Source organism: Pseudopodoces humilis, chromosome 8, assembly GCF_049639895.1.
Source record: "Pseudopodoces humilis isolate 2021_Gansu_Grassland_sample_001 chromosome 8, ASM4963989v1, whole genome shotgun sequence".
NCBI lineage: Eukaryota > Metazoa > Chordata > Aves > Passeriformes > Paridae > Pseudopodoces > Pseudopodoces humilis.
The window spans coordinates 32,611,076-32,630,017 of NC_142207.1; the positions used below are offsets into that span (position 1 = coordinate 32,611,076).

The 18,942-nt window shown below is 51.1% G+C and overlaps 2 protein-coding genes across 4 annotated transcripts in view; both read right to left on the reverse strand.

The window, feature by feature from the left end:
- The window catches only part of ADARB1 (adenosine deaminase RNA specific B1), a 61,741-nt gene extending 59,682 nt beyond the window's left edge, over positions 1-2,059 (reverse strand). For both annotated transcript variants that reach the window (XR_015773082.1, XM_088058797.1), the window contains exon 1: positions 1,983-2,059. The gene's annotated coding sequence lies outside the window, so the exon portion shown is untranslated. The remainder of the gene's footprint in view (positions 1-1,982) is intronic.
- Positions 2,060-12,509: 10,450 nt separating this feature from the next.
- Positions 12,510-18,942, reverse strand: part of SLX9 (SLX9 ribosome biogenesis factor) — a 38,875-nt gene continuing 32,442 nt past the window's right edge. For both annotated transcript variants that reach the window (XM_005528926.3, XM_088058907.1), the window contains 3 exons: positions 16,970-17,123; positions 14,518-14,586; positions 12,510-13,140 (listed from right to left, as the gene is read on the reverse strand). In XM_005528926.3, the coding sequence (XP_005528983.2) occupies positions 13,014-13,140; positions 14,518-14,586; positions 16,970-17,123 (350 nt within the window). In that variant the 3' untranslated portion in view covers positions 12,510-13,013. The remainder of the gene's footprint in view (positions 13,141-14,517; positions 14,587-16,969; positions 17,124-18,942) is intronic.

Below are 18,942 nucleotides of genomic sequence, written 5' to 3' on the forward strand. Positions count from 1 at the left end.
TGTGCACATGAGAGGTTGGGCCAGCGCTCAACCATCACAGTCTGATAAACCACACAGCAAAATGTGAGAAAATTCCTCGTGCCAGCCTCACTCCTAACTCCTGACAGCAAGAATGGTGTGCTCACACAGCTGCACCCTGGGACACTTGGGGAAAGCAGCCCAGGAAGGACCAGCACAAGCAGCATCACACCCAGTTGCTCGGTGTCCCTGTCTCATGGAAAACTGGGCTCAGAGCACAGATAAACAGGGCTCTGAGCTGAATTCACGGAGGGCAGAGCCTCAGAGCAGGAGTGATGCAGTCACCCAGCAGAGCCTGCTGCTAGCCATCTCCATAGGAGCATGGATTTCATGGAAAAACCAGGACTGCTTAACCTTGGGCTGTCATAGGAGCAGTGGGAAGCTTTTCTCTGCAGCTGTGCCAGCTCTGAACAGTGAGCGTTACCGAGCCTTGCCTCTGGTCAGTGCATACAACTACACAGCGTAAGGGCCAAGAAACATAGCTCACTGCAGAGGGAAAAAAAAAATTTAGAAGATTTGGCAAAACCCCCAAAGGCATCTATCTCGGACATCCCAAAAGTAACAACAGTCATTCAAGATATGACTTGTTTATACTATAAGGCTCATTACACAGAGGCCTGCCTATTTTTAGAGGTAGATATCGCTACAACTGAGTGCTAGATAAACCCAAACAATTATTTTAAAAGGGTATTCCATCACTAATTATTCTAAACATCTTGTGTGTCCAGAAAGGCTGGCCTGATGCCACTCTCCAGCATAAAACAGCTCAGAGAATGATGCTACGACTTCACTCTCAGGAGTGACAGAGCAACTCACAGAGCAAGCAGGGTGCTTGGGAGATCCCGACAGCTCCAGTAAGCTCACTACCACTTGGATAAAACAAAAAACAATAACAAACGGGACCCTAATATTGTTTATGCTAAAAAAAAAAATACCTGAAGTTGGTTTTTCCTTTCTATACCACCAAAAAAAGTAGGTAAAAATTTAAAAAGAGAAAAGGAAATAAAAAAAAGCCCAGGCCAAGGACCAGCATGGTTGATGGTGGCTCGTCCAACAATTCTGGGTTTCACAAGCTTGAGTGCAGAGTTCTGAATGCTCTGTAGACCCTCTCTGCCATGACCAGTGCTTTCCCCACTTGAATGCTGAGAGGTACAAGGTGAAGATGGGCAGAGCAGGAGTGGCCCAGGCCAGCAGTGCCCCTCGGTCAGCAGACAGGCACACTTCAGAAGCCTTTTATTTCTGTTATTCTAAGCAAACCCAGACTTTTAAAAGCACAATCACAGATCTCACGACCGCAGTTTTGCTCCAGCATAGCACAAATGCAACCAAATCCCAAAAGAACAGCGAAACCCACCGGGGGCCACGGCAACAGATGGAGAAGGGCTCTGGTGGGGTTATGCAGCCGGGAAGGAAAGGCGCTGGGATGTGCAGCCGCGTTTCACGCCCGAGCTGCTCTCCAAGGACGCGCCGCCTCCCCACTGCAGAGGGCGTGCGGCGGTGCCGGGGCGGCCGGACCCGGCGACGCCGGAGGCAGCCAAGCCTCCCCGCGGCAGCGGGTGCCGGGCACAGCGCTTCTCCGCTCCCCGCGGCCCCGGGCGGCTGGGGCAGGCGCCGTGACGGGCGGCCGGTCCCGCTGAGGAGCTGCCCCCGGCTCGGGCGGCCAGGGCCAAACTTCCCGCGGTACCGCCACCCCCCCAAAATGGCCCCGCCGCCGCCGCCGCCGCGGCCCCTGCCCGGGTGAGCGGTCCCGGGCGCCCGCCCCCGCCGGGAACGGCGGGGCCCCGCTCCCCGCTGCACCGCGCCCCCGCACCGGCACCTCCACCGCGGTCCGGCCCACCCAGGCCCCGCCGCTCTCAACAGGTGCGGGGCGGCCGCGCGAGCCGCCACCGGCACCGGCACCTGCCACCGCGTCAGGGCCTGGACAGGTCCCGCGAGGCGCTCCCGCCACCGCAGCCCGGGCTCACCTCTCGCCGTGCCGCTGCCCGCGCCCCGCCGCCGCCGCCGCCGCTCCGCCATGCGCGGTCCCGGCCGAGCCCCGCGGGGGCCCCGCCCCGGCTCCGGGCGCGCGCCGCCGCCGACGTCCAGGCCGCGCCGGGCCCGCCAGCGGCGCGAGCCCCGCGCGCGCGGGGGCGGGGCCGCGGGCGGTTCCGTTCTTCCCATTGGCGAGGCTGAGAGCAAGCGGGGGTGGGGCCGAGGGCGCTCGCGCGCTCGCGCGCGGCGGGGATGGCAACGGGAGCCGGGGGGCGGGGCCGGCCGCTCCGAAGAGCGGCGCTGATTGGGCGAGCGGGGGGCGGGGCCGGCGCGGGGGGGGGGGCGTGAGGGGCACGGTTCCCGCCCCCCCCCCGCGCTGCGCCCACAGCCCGGCCCCGGCCAGGCCCCCCCGCAGCCCGGGATGCACACCCGCACCCCCAGCTCCCGAAGGGACCCCGACACCAGCCTCCACTGCCGGGGCCTCCAGCACCCTCCACGGGGCCCACGGACTGAGCCTCTGACATTCCAGCGGCATCCTGGATGCGGTGTCCGTGTCCGAATGCATCCCACCGTGCCAAGATGAGAAGGCCGAACAGTTCTGGTTTTCCAGAAATTAGTGGGAGATCTCCATCCAAACATCATCAGTAAAGTTCATCAGTGCTTCCACCACGTGTATGGCTCGCTATGTGTGTTAGGGCTTCAGCCTCCTGCGGAACAGGGGATCCAAAAAGGATTAAATAACTGCTTTAAACCTTGGCTGTTTGTGACAGCAGGCTTAGAACGAAGGCATGTGGTCACCTCGGGAGCAGGTTTCTGACTTGCATTTTGCTCTTGACATAAGAATCCCAGAATGGATTAGGTCGGAAGGGACCTTAAAGCTTGTCCCATTCCATGGGCAGGGGCACCTTCCACTATTTGCACCGAGCCCTGTCTAAACTGGCCTGGAACACTTGACGGATGAGGCAACCACAGCTTCTCTGAGCAACCTGTGCCAGGGCCTCGCTACCCTCACAGCCATAAATTTCATCCCAAAATCCAATCTAAACTTACTCACTGTCAGTTTAAAACCACTGCAGGTCATTGCAGTTTGAAGACACCTGCAGGCCCTGAACCAAGCTCAGCCCATGGGATGCTGCAGGACACAGAGGAATGCAATGCTGGCCTTGCTCTTCCCAGTTTTTGTGGCTCAAGGGTTTTCATGCTTGCAGCCTGATATCACTCCTCATCTCTGCCCTTCACAACACTTTCATCGTGTCCCAAAATCTCATTCCTGGCCACAGACATCAACTGGTCAGAGAAATCCTAACTTTCCCAGCTTTCTGTCCCTTTGAGGTTACCTGACCACCTTTTCAGTGAAGGAATTTTTCCTAATATCCAATCTGAACTTCCCCTGGTGCTGCTTGAAGCTGTTTCCTATGGTCCTGGGTACGTGTTGACACATGTTGCTGCATCAACCACCTCGGCATTACTAAAACTTCATGCTGAGAACTCTGCATGCCTTCTCACCTGTTTCTCCAGAAATATACCTAAATACTCCAGAGTATTTAAGTAGTGACACCCACATTACCACGTCCCTTCAGTCCCCAGCACGGACTCCAGGTGCAGCACTGAGTGGCTCGTGGCTTCTTCTTTCTCTCCCGGTTCCTGGTGGGGTAAAGATCCATGCGGGCGTTCACAGGGAGGGGAAAGAGGACCAGCACAAAGCCAGTGCTGGAAACAACAACCTATTTTTGTACTTCCTTCTCTCAGGCACAGCCCTTCGCCTCTGCCCTGCTCAGGAGCAGCAGCACCAATGGGCAGGCAGCTTCTCGCTGCTGATGCACCTCTGGGAATGACTGTGTTTCCTTATCCTATTTTATACTCAGGGAATTTAACACTAATTACTGCATTTTTCCCCTGCCTTAGGATCAGCAGTGAAGCCACGAAACAAAACTACTTTCCTCAGTTCCTCCTCTGTGCCAAAGTGGTTGTTTCCCATCAGGATGTTGGGAAAATCACTGCTGGACACAATCCATGTGCTCTGGGATGACCCTGCCTGAGCTGGGAGGTTGGACCTGGTGACCCATTGTGGCTCCTTTCAACCTGACCCTGAAATGTGGCAGGGACAAGGGTGGGACCAAGGCTCCTTATCCCACTCAATGGCAGACCCAACTTCACCATGGATTTGCTGGCTCCCTGCCACTGTGGAATCAAAGGGGCTCTCTCCCCAAACAGCGCTGGCTTTGCTGAGCCGAGCCACAATGACTCAGTTGCTGGTGCTTATGAAACATTACAGTTTTCCCAGTAATTCAAACTTTGGTGTGTGGGTTTTTTTTTTATTGGTTGGGGTTTTTTCTGCTTGGTTTGTTTTATGTAAACCCACTTTAATAAATGGATGGCTCTTTAACAATGTTTTTTTTCATCAAGGGCCTGCAAAATTTGAACTATTAGGCAGTCACTCATAGAAGTGAGCATGGCGCATTTCAAACACCACAAGTCAAAAGCAGCTTCACAGTTTCCACACTCAGGCAGTGATTTTCCACCTCAGGGAAACATGACTTGCAAACTGGTCTTGCTCCTCAAGGTCCCCTCATGTGCTGGTCCTGGTGCACAGTTCCACAGTAAGGATTCTCCATCCCATATGCACCATACTGGAGACACACCTTGCATCCAGCATGCCAGTTCATACAGACCTACTTTTAGAGTCCTTAAGCTCACCTGAGGATGTGGTGGATGTACTGCCAGACCCAGCACCTCCTCCACCATTCTGTGCCACCAACCCAACAGAAGCTGCATCCCTGAAAAGCCCTGGCAGCAGATCCAAGCTTAGTAGTTTCTCCCTGCTGTCGCCATATGATCCTCAGCGGGGCAGCTGCCAAGCCTGGGGAACCTGTTTCCAAATCCATGCTGCAAAAAGTAGGAGGGAGGATGTTTAACCCGTTCCATGCAGAGTGGCAAGCTGGCAGTCCTGTGGAAGGACAATGGCATCCTCACTGGGGTGGTGGCTGCTGCTGTAGGGCAACTGGGGAGCGTAGCTGCCTAATCAAAGATTCAGCTCCTTCACAGATGGTCTGTAACATGAATTTCTTAAGGCCAGTACATGCTTCAAGGCAGCTTGGCAGCTCCTCTTGCAGTAAGCTGCTTGTGTAGACCCCTGAACAACGCCCAGGTGTGTCCTCATGCCTACGAGGTGTCCTGAGCTGGGTCTACAGGCAGGGTGGTGATGCCAGACTGCCTGTGAGCAAACAGATCAGATGATAGCCAAGCAGAGTGCCTCGCCTGATGTCATCCAGGGAAAGAGCTGGATCAGGGCAGCCCCAAGACAGAGAGGCCCCCACATTGGGGTGGGAAACACATCCTAAAGACAGGGATCTCCATCCACAGGGAACTCCATCCTTGGGGTTGGAGGAAGAGTGACATCCAATGCAATTTCACACAAGTACCAATGGTCCTGGTCTTTTTACCCCACCTGCAGGGACCCCACTGCAATACACGGCAGAGGAAGGACTCTGGCTCCCCCTCATCCTCTCACACCCCCAGGCTGGGCAGCCACAGGCTTGGGGCATGGCAAAATGTGCCCTTGGGGTCACAGTGGGCAGGCAGGACCAGACACCAAAATGCAGAACTGCCTTGGGGACAGTCTGAGCACTGCCCAGCAACAGGTCATGGACCAACCTGCTCAAATACAAGGCAAATTTTTAAACCATGAGCATCTAGCGGCGTTCTGGTCACGGGAGATGAGGTGTAGTGTAGTCTGGCTGTTACTGCTCAGCTGCCAGGCATTGGCACCAAGACAGACCGAGCTGACCTTTTGTGGAATTGTGACAAGGAGTGGTCAAAAAAATAAAAAAAGTAAATTGCACAGTGAGCAATAATGAACGTCCCAAAGTTCACCTGGAGCCCACCACCAGCATCAGGCATCGTGGGCACAGCACCCCTGAAAGCAGCACAATCTCTACCTTTACACAGAGGGCCAAAAGGTGGGTGGAGGAACTTCGACAGAGTTTTAAGAGTTAAGTGTCTTCCCATAGTAACACCTCCTGCTCCCAAAGCAAAGGGATTCATGAGGCAGGCAGGAGTTGTTATGCCAGTGAAGTGGAAGGTGTTTAGATGAACCATCACATTGGTGAGCAGTGATTACATGTACCCAGGGCAACTGTAAACGCATTCATTCAGATTAAGTGTATCCAAAACAGCTGTAAACACATCCCCTCTGCTCAGAGCACCAACACTGCTTCCAGCCTGGAGCCACTGACACAGCTCTGGGCCATGGCACCAGGGATGTGTTCATAAACCCATCAGGCTGCCTGGGCTTGCAGCCCTCATGATGCCCCCATGGCCCTGTCCCACAGCAGGGCTCCAAGCAGCCCTTCCTCCCTGCTGAGCCTGTGGAGAGCAAGGGACCAGAGCAGCAACATCCCCCAGGGAAGCAACTCTTCTTTCCTCTCCCCTTTCTTGGGCTGGCTTCTGTCCATCAATCCCTCAAACAGTGCCTGCTAAAGCCAGAGAAACTACATTTTAAATATGGATCAAGTGTTCAGCTGAGAATGGTCTGTCCATTTTCCCCCCTCACCCCAATCCGGGCTAGCTGAGCTGGAACAAAGGGTGCATGCACCGGGGTGATTATCTCTTCCTTCATCTCCTTCACTTGGGAGGATATCCTGGCATCATCTGCTTTTACCTGCTTGGGGCCTGAGATCTGTTCCCTTCCTAGCACCTTCCTGTTTGGGACATTTCTTTGTCTAAGCTTCCTCTCCTACTTGTGTTGCTGAAACCAAGTCCAGGGAGCATCAGGCAAATGATGTGTCATACCCTACTGTCAACATCCTCCACAGCAAACTGCATCCTACACACTCCTTGAGCAGACAGACCAGCAGCAAACCCCCTGACCATGGCTTACTCAGTCTCAAAGAGAACCTGCATTGCATTAAACCACAGAAATTCTCAATTTAGGAACACTGAGCATGGATCCAGACCCCACTCCTCATTACCCTGGGGTAGCACCATCAGGGAGAACTGTGGCTGCTCAGATGTTTGGAGATGACAAGCCACAAGGAGCAGATACAGGCAGACCTGCATGGTTCATGTACAAATCATACTGAGTTCAAACAAGGTCACCAACACACCCCATCTGGCACAAAACACCAATTGTTAAAGCAGAGAGAAGCCCTTAGATAGTATTTTATGCATCCTACTTGTAATCAGGCAGTCCAGAAAATCTCAGAGAATCCAGATGCAAAGGTCTAAATCTTAAAATCTAAATCTAAAACCTGTGGTCTAAATTTAAAGGCACTGTGGTTTTTTCACACTATTTAAATATGTTTGCACATATTTAACTTATTTTGTAAAGAAAATTGAATCAGTTAAGGAAAAAAAAAGCCACCACAAAAAAGCCTTGTCCCCCTGTCAGCAACACCACTCCTGATGCCAATCCCAGTTTGGGTTGCAGAGCACCCAATGAGGCATCAGGACCGGATGGAGAGAAACCACAGAGCCACACACCAGCTGCCTCTCCCATAAAAAAAATGTGTGAACAGCATTAAATTGCTTGTCAAACTAAAAACACAAAGCCAGGTTTAAGGCCTCACATAAAGCAACCCTGGTTCAGAGCACAATCAGCAGATCCCAGATAATTATCTCATTGGGAAGAGTCAGCATGCAGGGCATGGCTTTCCCTTGCAAGGAAATGGTGAGTATGGAGATAAGGGTGATCCAATTAACTGGACTTTATGGGGATTTCAAAATGGTATGTGGCAATGCTCTTAAGCACTTAAAGAATACCCAAAAGCTCTTAAAGAAACTGAGCTGCCATGGGATAAGAAGTAGAGCCCTCCTGGGATTAGGAACCTGGTGAAAGGTCAGGAAGGAAAAAGCAGGAACACGACTGCTCCTCTCAAGGGAAGTCCAATGCATCCTGCCTGAGTGCTCTGAAAAGGCCAGGACACAGAACTGTGACAGCACATCCATGCAGGATGGCCACCAAGGGCCACCAAGGGCCACCAAGGGCCACCAAGGGCCACCAAGGGCCACCAAGGGCAGTGATGCCAACAGACAAAGGCAAAAAGGCCATGGTGAAACCTGGGCGGGGACAAGTGGGGCTGTGCTCTGAGGCTGGATCAGGTGATTCACCTCTACCCCTCTCTTGTGCAACACCTCAGTGCAAGGAGTTGCTGGTGCCAATCTCATCTGCTTCCAAAACCATCAAGCAGCTCAAATTTGCGTGCAGCTGTATTTCTTTGGGTTCCCTGAGGCTGCTCCGGTAAGAACCCACCTGGGTTGGTTTCAGAGGTAAATAAAGGGCAAAAGAAACAGATACAAGTGTGGGAAGTGTAGGGATCAGCCAGGGAAGAGGGCATCTGAGGAAGGAAATAACCCCACACACGGAAAGCACTCGCTGCACATGCTGGAGCATGCAAGAGTGGCAGAAGGTCAGAAGTGCCAAGTCTCTGCTCTGCCAGCCACTTTCTGAGCCAGAAGGAGCAGGAAACACTGGAGTTTCAGCTGTCTGGAGCTGCCTGAGAGCTGGGTCAGCCGCACTGCCCACAGCTGGCTGTTGAGGACAGTCACCATGGCTGGAGGGGTCTGCTGGCACCTGCAGCCACATCCCTGGCAAGCTGCCCCAAGCAGACTCTCCTGTGGGCTGGGGTGTGACTGGTCACATGCAATGTTATGGAGGGGTGAGGAGAGCAGGTCTTTTTTGTGAGCTGGGAGACAACGCCTCATCCCCAGACAGCAAACCTACAGATACACCCCCAAATGATCCACGGAGGCTCAAAGCTCAGACTGGCAAGTGGCTGTGGTGAAGAAATGCATGGGAAGGCAGACAGTCCTACTGTGCCCTAGCCAGGGAGCAGAGGAGAGCAACCATACTGCAGCAGAGATCCAATGCTCCCAATATTCCCACTGCTCTTCACCAGCTGCCACTGGCACCCTAAATACAGTGTAAGAAGTGTAGCTGAGGACTGGAGTTGCACCAGGCCATGGCATGACCCAGGGCCTGCTGTCAGCTAGTGAAGGGAGTCATCTCAAGGAGCCCATGGCAGTCCCCCAGCCCCACTGCTCCCAGCCAGCACTTGGGATAAGCCATCTGGAACCCAGCAGCAAGGTTTCTGTAGCAGACTGGGAGGCAGCCAGCTCGACCCCAATATCACCAGCACCAGCACGTGCCTCAGTGCCGGGGCTGACAGAGCTGGCAAAAGCCATCCCACATGCTGAGCTCCAGGGGATCAAAGAAAGCCATGGGCACATAAGGCAGCTCAAACAGAGTGTAAGCAAAAGTGCGCTCTACCCAGCAAAAGCCACACTTTTCATAGGCAAAGGGCACTTGTATGAGGTCTGTAAGGAAAACTTTTCAGGGCAGACCAGCTGGCAAGCGGAAGGAAGAAGGAGGTAGGCTACGTGCTCACAACCCAAGGGATTTCCTAGAGTTATAAGAAAGGCAGGGACTGTGTCTGTGTGACTCACTGCACCCTTCTGAGCTGTGCTGCTGCCCTGATGCAAGCCCTGCTCCAGCAGGAACCACCCAACGGGCCATGGCAGGTACCACAGAGAAATGTGGGAGTAGTAAGAGCAGGGATATTAAAAAATATCCCTGAACACCAACAGTACCCATGGGCTGATGGGAAGGGAGAATCCCCTTCCACCCACTGCTTTGCGTGTAGCTGAAAATATCCATTGGTACCACCAGATGGACAGGATATCCTGGCTCCCACTTTCAGACGCAGCTCTATGAACAGCCTTCAAAGGCAAAATCCCCAACAAGAAAGAGAACAGCTCAAAAATGTAGCCCCAAATTTCTCCAGTGCTCAGTTGAGGTGCATTCACTGCTTACTCACTTCGTGCCAAGTCTGGAGCTGCTGGGGTTGGGCCCCCACCCACCCCTCTGGCACAACTACTCCTTACAGCTTGGAAGCTATTTTTTTCCCACCCTACTATCTAAAAAAGAAAAAAAAAGGCGTGAAAGCTTTTATCATCCTGAAAACATGCCAACTGCGAAGGCGACTCTGTGTCTCAGACGCCTGTTTCCTGGCAGATTTTAAGTCCTTTGCTCAACTGCTCAGATGGCGGGGGCAGGAGATGCCTGCAGCAGCAGGCTGTGAACTGGAGCTCTAAACACTCACATGTTTAACTGCTGCTAAGTTCCTGGGGGACCAACAATTCCAAACAGCAGGCTCAGAGCTATACACACAGCCGAGTGGGTGCTGGCCCATCCAAGGTGAAGGAAAGATGTGAATGTGTTGCACAACGGTGCAGGCAGATCAAAGGCCACCAGGTGGGTACAGGAGGTACTGAGGGGAGTCACTGGCCCAACATCTCCATGTGGGGACAGCCACCAGGCAGTAAAAACAGGAGGGTCACCCTGCTCAACGCCTCTATCAGATCAGTCACCCCTTCATGTCCCAGATAATGAGGCTTCAGCTCTGCTGGCTCCCAGAGGTTGAAGGGAAAGAATGGGACCCAGCAAGCAGACTGAGCAAGGAAGAAATGCTGGACTCATAACTCCTTTTTGGTGTCCAAATTTCCACAGCTCTGGCTGTAGCTACCTAAAGGTGCAGTCTAAGGGGTGGGGACCCCTTAGGCTGCCACCCCAGAAAGTCCTACATACACACAGAGCCCTTCATGACAGTGATGCCTCTGGGGGCTCCAAAGTGCTTGGAGCTGGTTTTGCAGAGGTATATCCAAGTTTTGACTAGGACCAGGGGTTTTTCCATACCACATCACACCATTACCAGGATGGGGGCATGTTACATGGGGTCGTTGGTTGGAGACAGGAACGACACAAACTCTCAGAGATCCCTGAGACAACAGCAGTGGGTTTCATATGGTTGCCCTTTTTCCTAGGGGTTTGAATCTCCCAGGCTCAGATAGCTGACTGGTTGGGATCTCTCTCCATCCAGGGCTCTGACCAGTGCTGTGCTTGCATCTGAGCTCAAACTGGGTTAGCTGAGGGTCCCCTATAACCTGTAACTGAGACTTGTTCTGGAATGAACTAGGCTAGCCCAATTGGATTTGTGTTATGGCCAGACTTACCTTGTCCAGCTCAGACCAGCTGTGACAGTACTGTGACAGGGACTAGGAACTCTCTGGCTTGCAGTCAAAGGAAAACACAGCAGCATTGTCTGCCATCGTTCATTGTCTCAGAGTCTGGGTGAGCATTTCTGCACATGAATCACCCCCTTTTTTGTTATTAATATTGTTACTGTTCCTTTTCTTATCTCATTCCTGTTTCCAGATTTCCATCCTCCTTTGTACTTGGAATCACAGAATGAGAGAATTATACAATGGTTTGGACTGGAAAGAACCTTAAAGCTCATCCAGTTCCAACACCCTGCCATGGGCAGAAACACTTTCCATTAGACCATGTTGCTCCAAAAGCCTGGTCCAAACTGACCGTATACACTTCCAGGGATGAGGCAGCCACAGCTTCTCTGGGCAACCTGTGCCAGGGCCTCAAGCACCCTCACAGGAAACAATTTCTTCCCAATATCCCATCTAACCCAGCCCTCTGGCAGTGTGAAGCCATTCCCCCTTGTCCTAGTCCTCCAAGCCCTTGTTCACAGCCCCTCTCCTGCTCTCTTTGAAGCCCCTATAGGCACTGGGGGTGGGGGCTCAGTCTCCCCAGAGCTTACTCTTGTCCAGGCTGAACAATCTCAATTCTTGGATGTCTTTGCCTTCCTTCATCTCCCACCCTCTCTCCCTTCCAGCACAAGAATGGCTGCCCCTGGGGCTGGCCAACCTCAGAGCAACAGAATGAAGGATGGGACACTGTCAGCATCTCTCTGTGGCCTCTGCCAGCAGGAAGCTCTTGCCAGGCCCTGTGGGAAGAGGAGTGGCAGAGTCAGCGACAGTGTCTGCACTGCCAGAGCCAAAAGGCACCAGACAAAGCCTTTGTTCAACAGTGCCGGCCTAGAGAGAGAACAGTAGCAGCAGCATTACTGTTGAGGCAAGACAAGTATGATCCAGGTGCCAGCCACCTCCATTGAAGCTCATTTCAGGCACTAACTTGGGTCAGAGTCAACTGCAGCAGGCTGCTTTCCCAAGGTTAAGAAGCATCAGTAAACTTTTTTACGGTTTAAAAGACAGCACTGGGTATTTTTGGGTGTCAAATCAGGATCATCTCTAATAGGGAATGGCCCTGCCTTCAGTTGTCCCCCATGAAAGTTCACTGGGGTTTTGGGAACATTGGTGTTTGGGTACAGGAAAAGCCTGCTCCAGAGGTTCCTAATCCCCAAAACAACTGGCTGAAGTTCATAGCCTGCAGGCTGGACATGTTTTGGGATGCTTCCTACAGGGCAGGCCAAACAGTGCACAAAGGCCAGAAGGGATGAGCATCACTCACAGAAAGCACGTGCTCCCAGGGCAGGAGGAAGGCACGTCTGTGAGTTAGATGTGATCTGCAGTCACTTCTTATTGTTTGTAGCAGTCCCCCCTAATTCACTGTACACATGGAAAGAACAATATTTTTAAGTCATTTTTCCAAAGAAGGAAATAAACTCATATTACAATTCCTATTTACCAAAACAAGAGCCAGACAAACTCAGTGCTGTATGAAAGTTTGTTTATTCAAAAACTAAATTTCTCACAGAAAACAATGTCTATGAACAGAAGCACTGGTCATAACAAGTTCCAAAAGCCTCCTGGGCTCCAGGGCTTGGGGTCCTGAACCATCCCAACAGAGCAAGCAAGAACTTCTTCTCAGAGTTGTCAGGAAGATGGGGGGGGGAATGACAGAACACAGATACATGGCCGTTTGGTACAGTTTCAGAAATCATACCTGCTCACAAGAAGAGCAAATGTATCAAGACACTTGGCAGGGAGATTAATGACTGCACAAGAATCTCACAGAACACCCTGCTCCATGTGGACTGCTTGTAAAAGAGCAGCTGCCCCTGTCAGGAGAGAGCTGCATTATTCCTGCAGACAGAAAGCAGGGCTGTTGGTTTAACCATCTGCTGAACTGCTTCCAAGGACCAAAGTGGCTGGGATGTCATGCCAGGGATGTGCTCCTTTTCACAGCCTGCGCATGTCCGGGCAAAGCTGAAGCTCTAAAGGGGTTCCCCTTCTTCCCCCTGCCTCAGCTTCTTGGAGAGGTGCTTGCTGATGGCCAGGAGGGGGTTGGCTCTGTACTGGGGATCGCTGATAACCTCATGAAACCGAGCCACTTCCTGCTCACTGAGGAAAGAAAAATAACACATCAGCTCTCTAAGTGCCTCATGTGAAAGGAACTGAGCAGATAAGGACCAACTCATACAGCAGCAGATTTCTGTTGAGACAGAGTGATCCTGGGTGTAAATCTCAGAGAAAGACAGTGTAAGAATAAACCTAATTTAGCCAAGGGCAAAGCCCAAATTGCTGCCAGCTTCATGGGAGCCAGAGACTTTGATCTCACACCAGAGAGACACAAACAACCACAATAGTGTCCAGCATCACTTGGGAATGTTTTTTTAAGAGCTCTTCCCTAGTAAACCAGAAACAAGAGACTCTGGATCTGGTGAATCACCAGGAATGAAAATTACTTCAGATTGCACCAGCACAAAATGAAATTCTCTTTAGAGAGCTTATCTACTGACTCTCTTTATTGCTGAACATTGAGCGTTGGTAATCCTACACACAACACTAGCTGGACACCATGGGAAGAGTATGACAGAATTATCTCTGCATGCCTGGTCACAGCTGCTTCCTGGGGAAATGGCCTTGTCTCAAAAAGCAAGCAAGCAGGGAGGGACAAGAACAGAGCAGGAGTATAAAAAAAATCCCTGGGTTTGCACACTGCCACATCTACTACAGCACCTGAATCTCTCTCAGACTGCCAGGTTTTCCACAGCCTCGCCAGACAAACACTTGGTAGCACACAGCTACCTCCCCTCCCAAGCACAGCCCCTCCCTTCAATGTTCCTGCCAGAGAAACAGAGAGAAGAGCCAATGCTCCTGAAGCTTGGGTTGGGGTAATAAGGTGAGGCTTAGGAATCTCTCATCTGAACTAATACCTTGGAAAAGAAACCTCAAGACCTTCCTCTAAACTTTTTCCCTCCCAAGAAGCACAGACTTGCCAGACCATGAAAAAGTAAAGCAAGGCAGAACTGAGCAAGAAAGGCATCCCAGCACCAACACTGGCCTGCTTCTGACAGAGAAGGTATTCATGGAGAGCAGTGCTGGATCTGTAGCCTGACTGTTCAGCCTTAGTTTGAAGCTGACTGGCTCAAAACTGACAGAAATCCAGGAAACAAGAAAGCAAACACTGCCAGATCACACAGCCTAGCCCCAAGAGACCCGTGCTGAGGGAAAATGAAGTTCTTGATGGCTATCCAAGAGATGGAGAATAAGCAGTTGCCAGACCAAGTCCAGGAGTTACTTGGACCCATTTAAGTTCCCCACCCTTGTTGATATTCAAAAGCCATGTGGACGTGGGTCTTGAGCAACCAGTTCTAGGTGACCCTGCTTGAGCATGAGGGCTGGACCAGGTGAGCCCCAGGTGAGACTGGGTCCCTTCCAGTCTCAACCATTTAATGAGGCTCAGCAGGAAATGGACACTGACAACTGGGTACTTACAGGAGCTGATGTTTCTGAGCTTGTTTCATCAGACAGAAGTCTGCTGGCTCTGCCTTTGCTTTTATGTGGCTGTGGAGAGAAGAAACAAAACAAGTGAGTGTTAGAGCATTAATTTAGCAATGGCTGTGTAGATGGAAAGAGTCCAGGGATTCTGCTTCTGCCTTTCCAGAAAGGATAGATAATTAATTGTCCTGCATGGAAATTGTCCTGAAAGGCAATTATTCCCACAGCCAGGCATTGGAGGGAAATGCAAACTCCTTCCACTCGAGGCTGACATAGCAGGAGGCACTACAGGAAAACCAGATCACTCAGTACCAGAACTGGTCATTAGCTGCCCATGCCCGGATCACTTTCTGCTTATCACTGACCTCCAGGTCAAACCGATCCTGTTGCTCAGAGAAAAGATTCCATCAAACCTCCCCACCCCACATGTCACCTCTGTACAGCTCATGTTCCCTGCTGACACCACACAGCTCCAGCCTCTCCTGCCATTCCTTACAGGGAGCACCATGGATACTCAGCAAGAGGAGTAATGGTGTAATGGTGCACTATGTGCAGAAGAGGCAAGGCAGAAGATACAGCTGCCACTTCTCTATGCATTCCTTTTTCCTGGGCAAAATGCAAGGAGACCAGAGGTGTAATACCATCCCTCATGATGCCTGATGCCAGGCAGCAGCAGAGATTTACCACTAAGCCCCAGCAAGGGACACACAGGAAGCGCAGAGATTGCTTCTGGGACTTGTGGTGCACAAGGGAAGTTGCTGGTAGAACTGAACATTAAGGAAAGGAGAAGAAATTTCCATTTTTCAGGATTACACAGATATGAAAGTTAACAGGAGAAAGAGGCTGGGAAAAGGCTCTGCCTCTGTGGGATAGCTCCTCCCCAATTTACCCTGAATAGCCCCAGCATACAGGACAAGGTGGAGAAAGAGGGCCTGCATCCCACCTCTCCGTTGGAGCAGGGATCAAGGAGTAATAATCCCGGTGCTGGGGACTACAACCATCCCCACCTGATCTGATACAAAGGTCAGGAAACGCAACAATTTCTCACCTCCTCTTCAAGACAGCAGGATCTGGTCTCTTGTTACCAGTGACCTCCTCTTCCTATTTTCCTCTCTGGCATGCTACCCTCCGTCCTCTTATTTTGCCTTTTTCCCCCCATTCTTTCTTTCTTCTTACTCCCCTTGCCTCATATTCCTTCACCTCACTCATCTCCATCACCTGTCATTGTTCAATCAGTTTCTGCTCATTTTGCTCTCTTCATTTTTAACTGCTCAGCACAGGAACAACTTCTGGTCCTAGTTTGCCTAGAATGCTCACAGAAGCTCAGGAAAATCCTTTCTTAAGCTGGATGGCACCCCTTGGTCACCAGAGCAGGCAAATCTGTGTGTGCCACCAAGTCACCATGGCAGTCCCTTCAGAGGTGAGCAGCTCTGCAGAGGGTGACAAAGCCTAAAGGAAAGTTGTTCTAGAGTATATTCCCCACCAGATTTCCCCTCAAAACCAGCAGCATGCTGCCTGTTCACTTGGACCCTGTTAGCAGCTCAGCTTCATTACACTTCATTGCCTTCATTCATTATAAAACAGAATAAAAACCTCCCTGTAATGCACTTTTACCCTGCAGGAGATCAAATTTCTGGAGAATCTAATCTTTTATTAATACTGCTGACAAATCACCAGAGTATTACCCTTCCTTTCTGTAATGATTCAAATCCTATAAAGGCCTCCTCTGATTATTTCAAACACTTCTGTGCAGACATGCAGGAAGCCAGAAGTCAGGAAGAAGAGCCTGTAGGTCCTCTACGCCAGTACCAAGGGGGGCTGATTTGGGGTTAGCAGGTCACAGGCAATGTAGGTGACATCAGCCCATGTCAAACTCCTACCTCCACTGTGCCAGCTTGGACTTCTGAAAGGAGAGACTTTTGGGAAAGGTCTGGGATGGGGAGAGAGGGAGCTGGCAGTGCACAGGGAACACCCAACTCAGCCATGCTCTTGGCCAAAGTCATACTACAAGACAACGAAGATTCTGGCCAGAGCACAAAGAGCAGGGCTCAAAGGGCTTGAACTGCCACAGGATAATGCCTGGATGAAGGTCTGGAAGGATGGAATATCAGGCTGCAACACCACCAGACAAGGTTATCAGGTGAGCTCAGCAGCATTACAGTGTGGACACCTACGTGCCACTCATCCAACTCCCAGGACATCTGGATGCTGCCAGCCTGTCTCATGCCAAGCCTCACCCAAGCAACACGGTTCCCCTCTCAGCTCTAGGTTCAGAAGACACATTTCATCTTTTTTTCTTGTGTCAAGTGAAGCATGAAAAGGGTTAAAATAGAGTTGCAAATGAGACCCTGTTCTCCTGACTGCTGCCTGTAGCTACAAGCTGAGCTGAAGGACACTTTACCCCACAGGAAGAAGGGCAATACATAGCCCATCTCTAAATGGCACATACCTTTTGAGAGGCTTCCTTCCCCTCACACCTGTGGTCAGGTAAGAGAGGTCAGGCAGTGCTTCCATCAAGGGCTGCATGTCTCCCACCACAGGTGTTGCTTTCCGTTTTGCTTCAGCTTTTTGCTTTTGCTTGGCCATCTTGACACTTTCTATTTCTGCATCAGAAACAAGGCATTACTGGAAGAAGGGAAAGCGCCTGCAGGAGATAACCATTGAGCTAAGAAATGCATAAGTTGTTTTACCATTTACAACAGGCCACAAGATTTAAACCTGGAAAAAATGAAAAAGTGCAGCTGTGTCATTCCCTCCATTGATGTATTTGCTTGTAACTATGTACATCCTTCTGACATTGCAACGGAAAGTGAAATTCCCAGACAGATTTTTGTCCGTTTCCATCCCTTACGCCATCCATTGCTCACAGCAAAATGGCACAGGAGTCCTGGATGTGGCAAAAACCACACTGACCTTGCATGGAATTGGAAAATGAGGGGAAGGGGCAACCCAAATACAGTCAATTCCACATCTGGCCTTAAACAGGCAGTCCCCTCTCTGCACTGCTGTTGGGACTAAACAAGTGTCTCCTAGAGCAGGCAGAAAAGATGGACTTAATGTCAGTTGTTTACTTAGTTTGAAGCGAGTCGAGGTTCCACCTCCATGACTCACTCTGGAGCGCAAGCAGTCAGATGTTGGATAAACTGGACCCTTGGAAAAGCACTGCACCAAGTGGCAGATGCAGATGGCTTTTCTCTGTCTCCCACCAGCAGTTCAGACAAGGGTGTGGGCACAGAAAGCTCCATAAATGTTACATCTGTCTCCTTCTTTGCCTTAGGAGGTAGGCATTAAAATCCACAGGCTTCTGCCTCAGTCCTTGATGCTCCCTGATGTAGCAGTAAGTCCCACAGCTGCCCACGCTTCTCAAAGCCAGCAGCTTCCAGGGTGAGCACCAGCAGAATATGTCCTTTAGGACAGCCCACAAAAGCCCAGCACTGCTACAAGCCTCCAGCTGCATTCCAAGATGCCCCACCTGACCCACAAGTCCCTTGGACAACTGCAAGGATGTGCCTCAGTGCTGAGCTACAAACTCCTTGTGTGGATGTGACAGTGAGCCAGAAGCCACGAGGCTGAGTTGGTGACACAGGGAGGCCAACAACTCCCAAGGCATCACGGCCACAGAAGCCAGAAGTAATTTTTGGTGGGAGCACAAAAGCAGACAGTCCCACTTACAGACCACAATCCTGGGAATAATCCTGCTCCCACAGTCAGGGAAGCAGAACTCAAATTCAGTGGCTGACTCTTTTAATACCTTTGCCTTGCTTGTTTTCCAACTCAGCTGAGTCGACGAGCAACAGTTTTTCATGAACTACAGTTCTGCTGTACATGGATGTTTGTGACGAATCAGGATTAGAAACACTTCTCCTCACAGCAATCCCTGCCAAGAACACAGCTTTCTGTTCTGCATTACTTCTTTTTTTGGTCTGGCTTTATGAAGCTGACTACTTCAGTGCTTTCATAAACAGTGCGTGCTCAAAATTTTCAGACACCTGATTCTGCGCAAACATCCCAAATTCTTTTCCTATGAAATCTTGTTCATCTGAGGAGCCACGCGATATATGTATTTTTAAATGTGCATACTTCTAATGTCTGAAGCATTACACAAGTTTTTTTTCCCCCTCTAGTCTCTCCTAAGATTACTTATTGGAATGGGAAGAGAGTTTTACATTTGCACTGATTTACACTGGGCTGATCTTTGGTTCCCAGAGTCTTGGCATCCAGTGTCACAAAAGCAGCCCAGGGATAAGAAGAAACAACAAACTCAGATTTAGGAAAACAGATGTAGAGATAACTTCAGCAGTCCCAGCAGTCAAAGCTGGGTTCTCTTTGGGGGCACAAAAAGCTCTTTCTCCACAAAGAACTGGCAGAGTTTTTAGGTACTTCTGCGCCTGTAAAGCACTTCTAGCAGTTTGTACCTCCTAA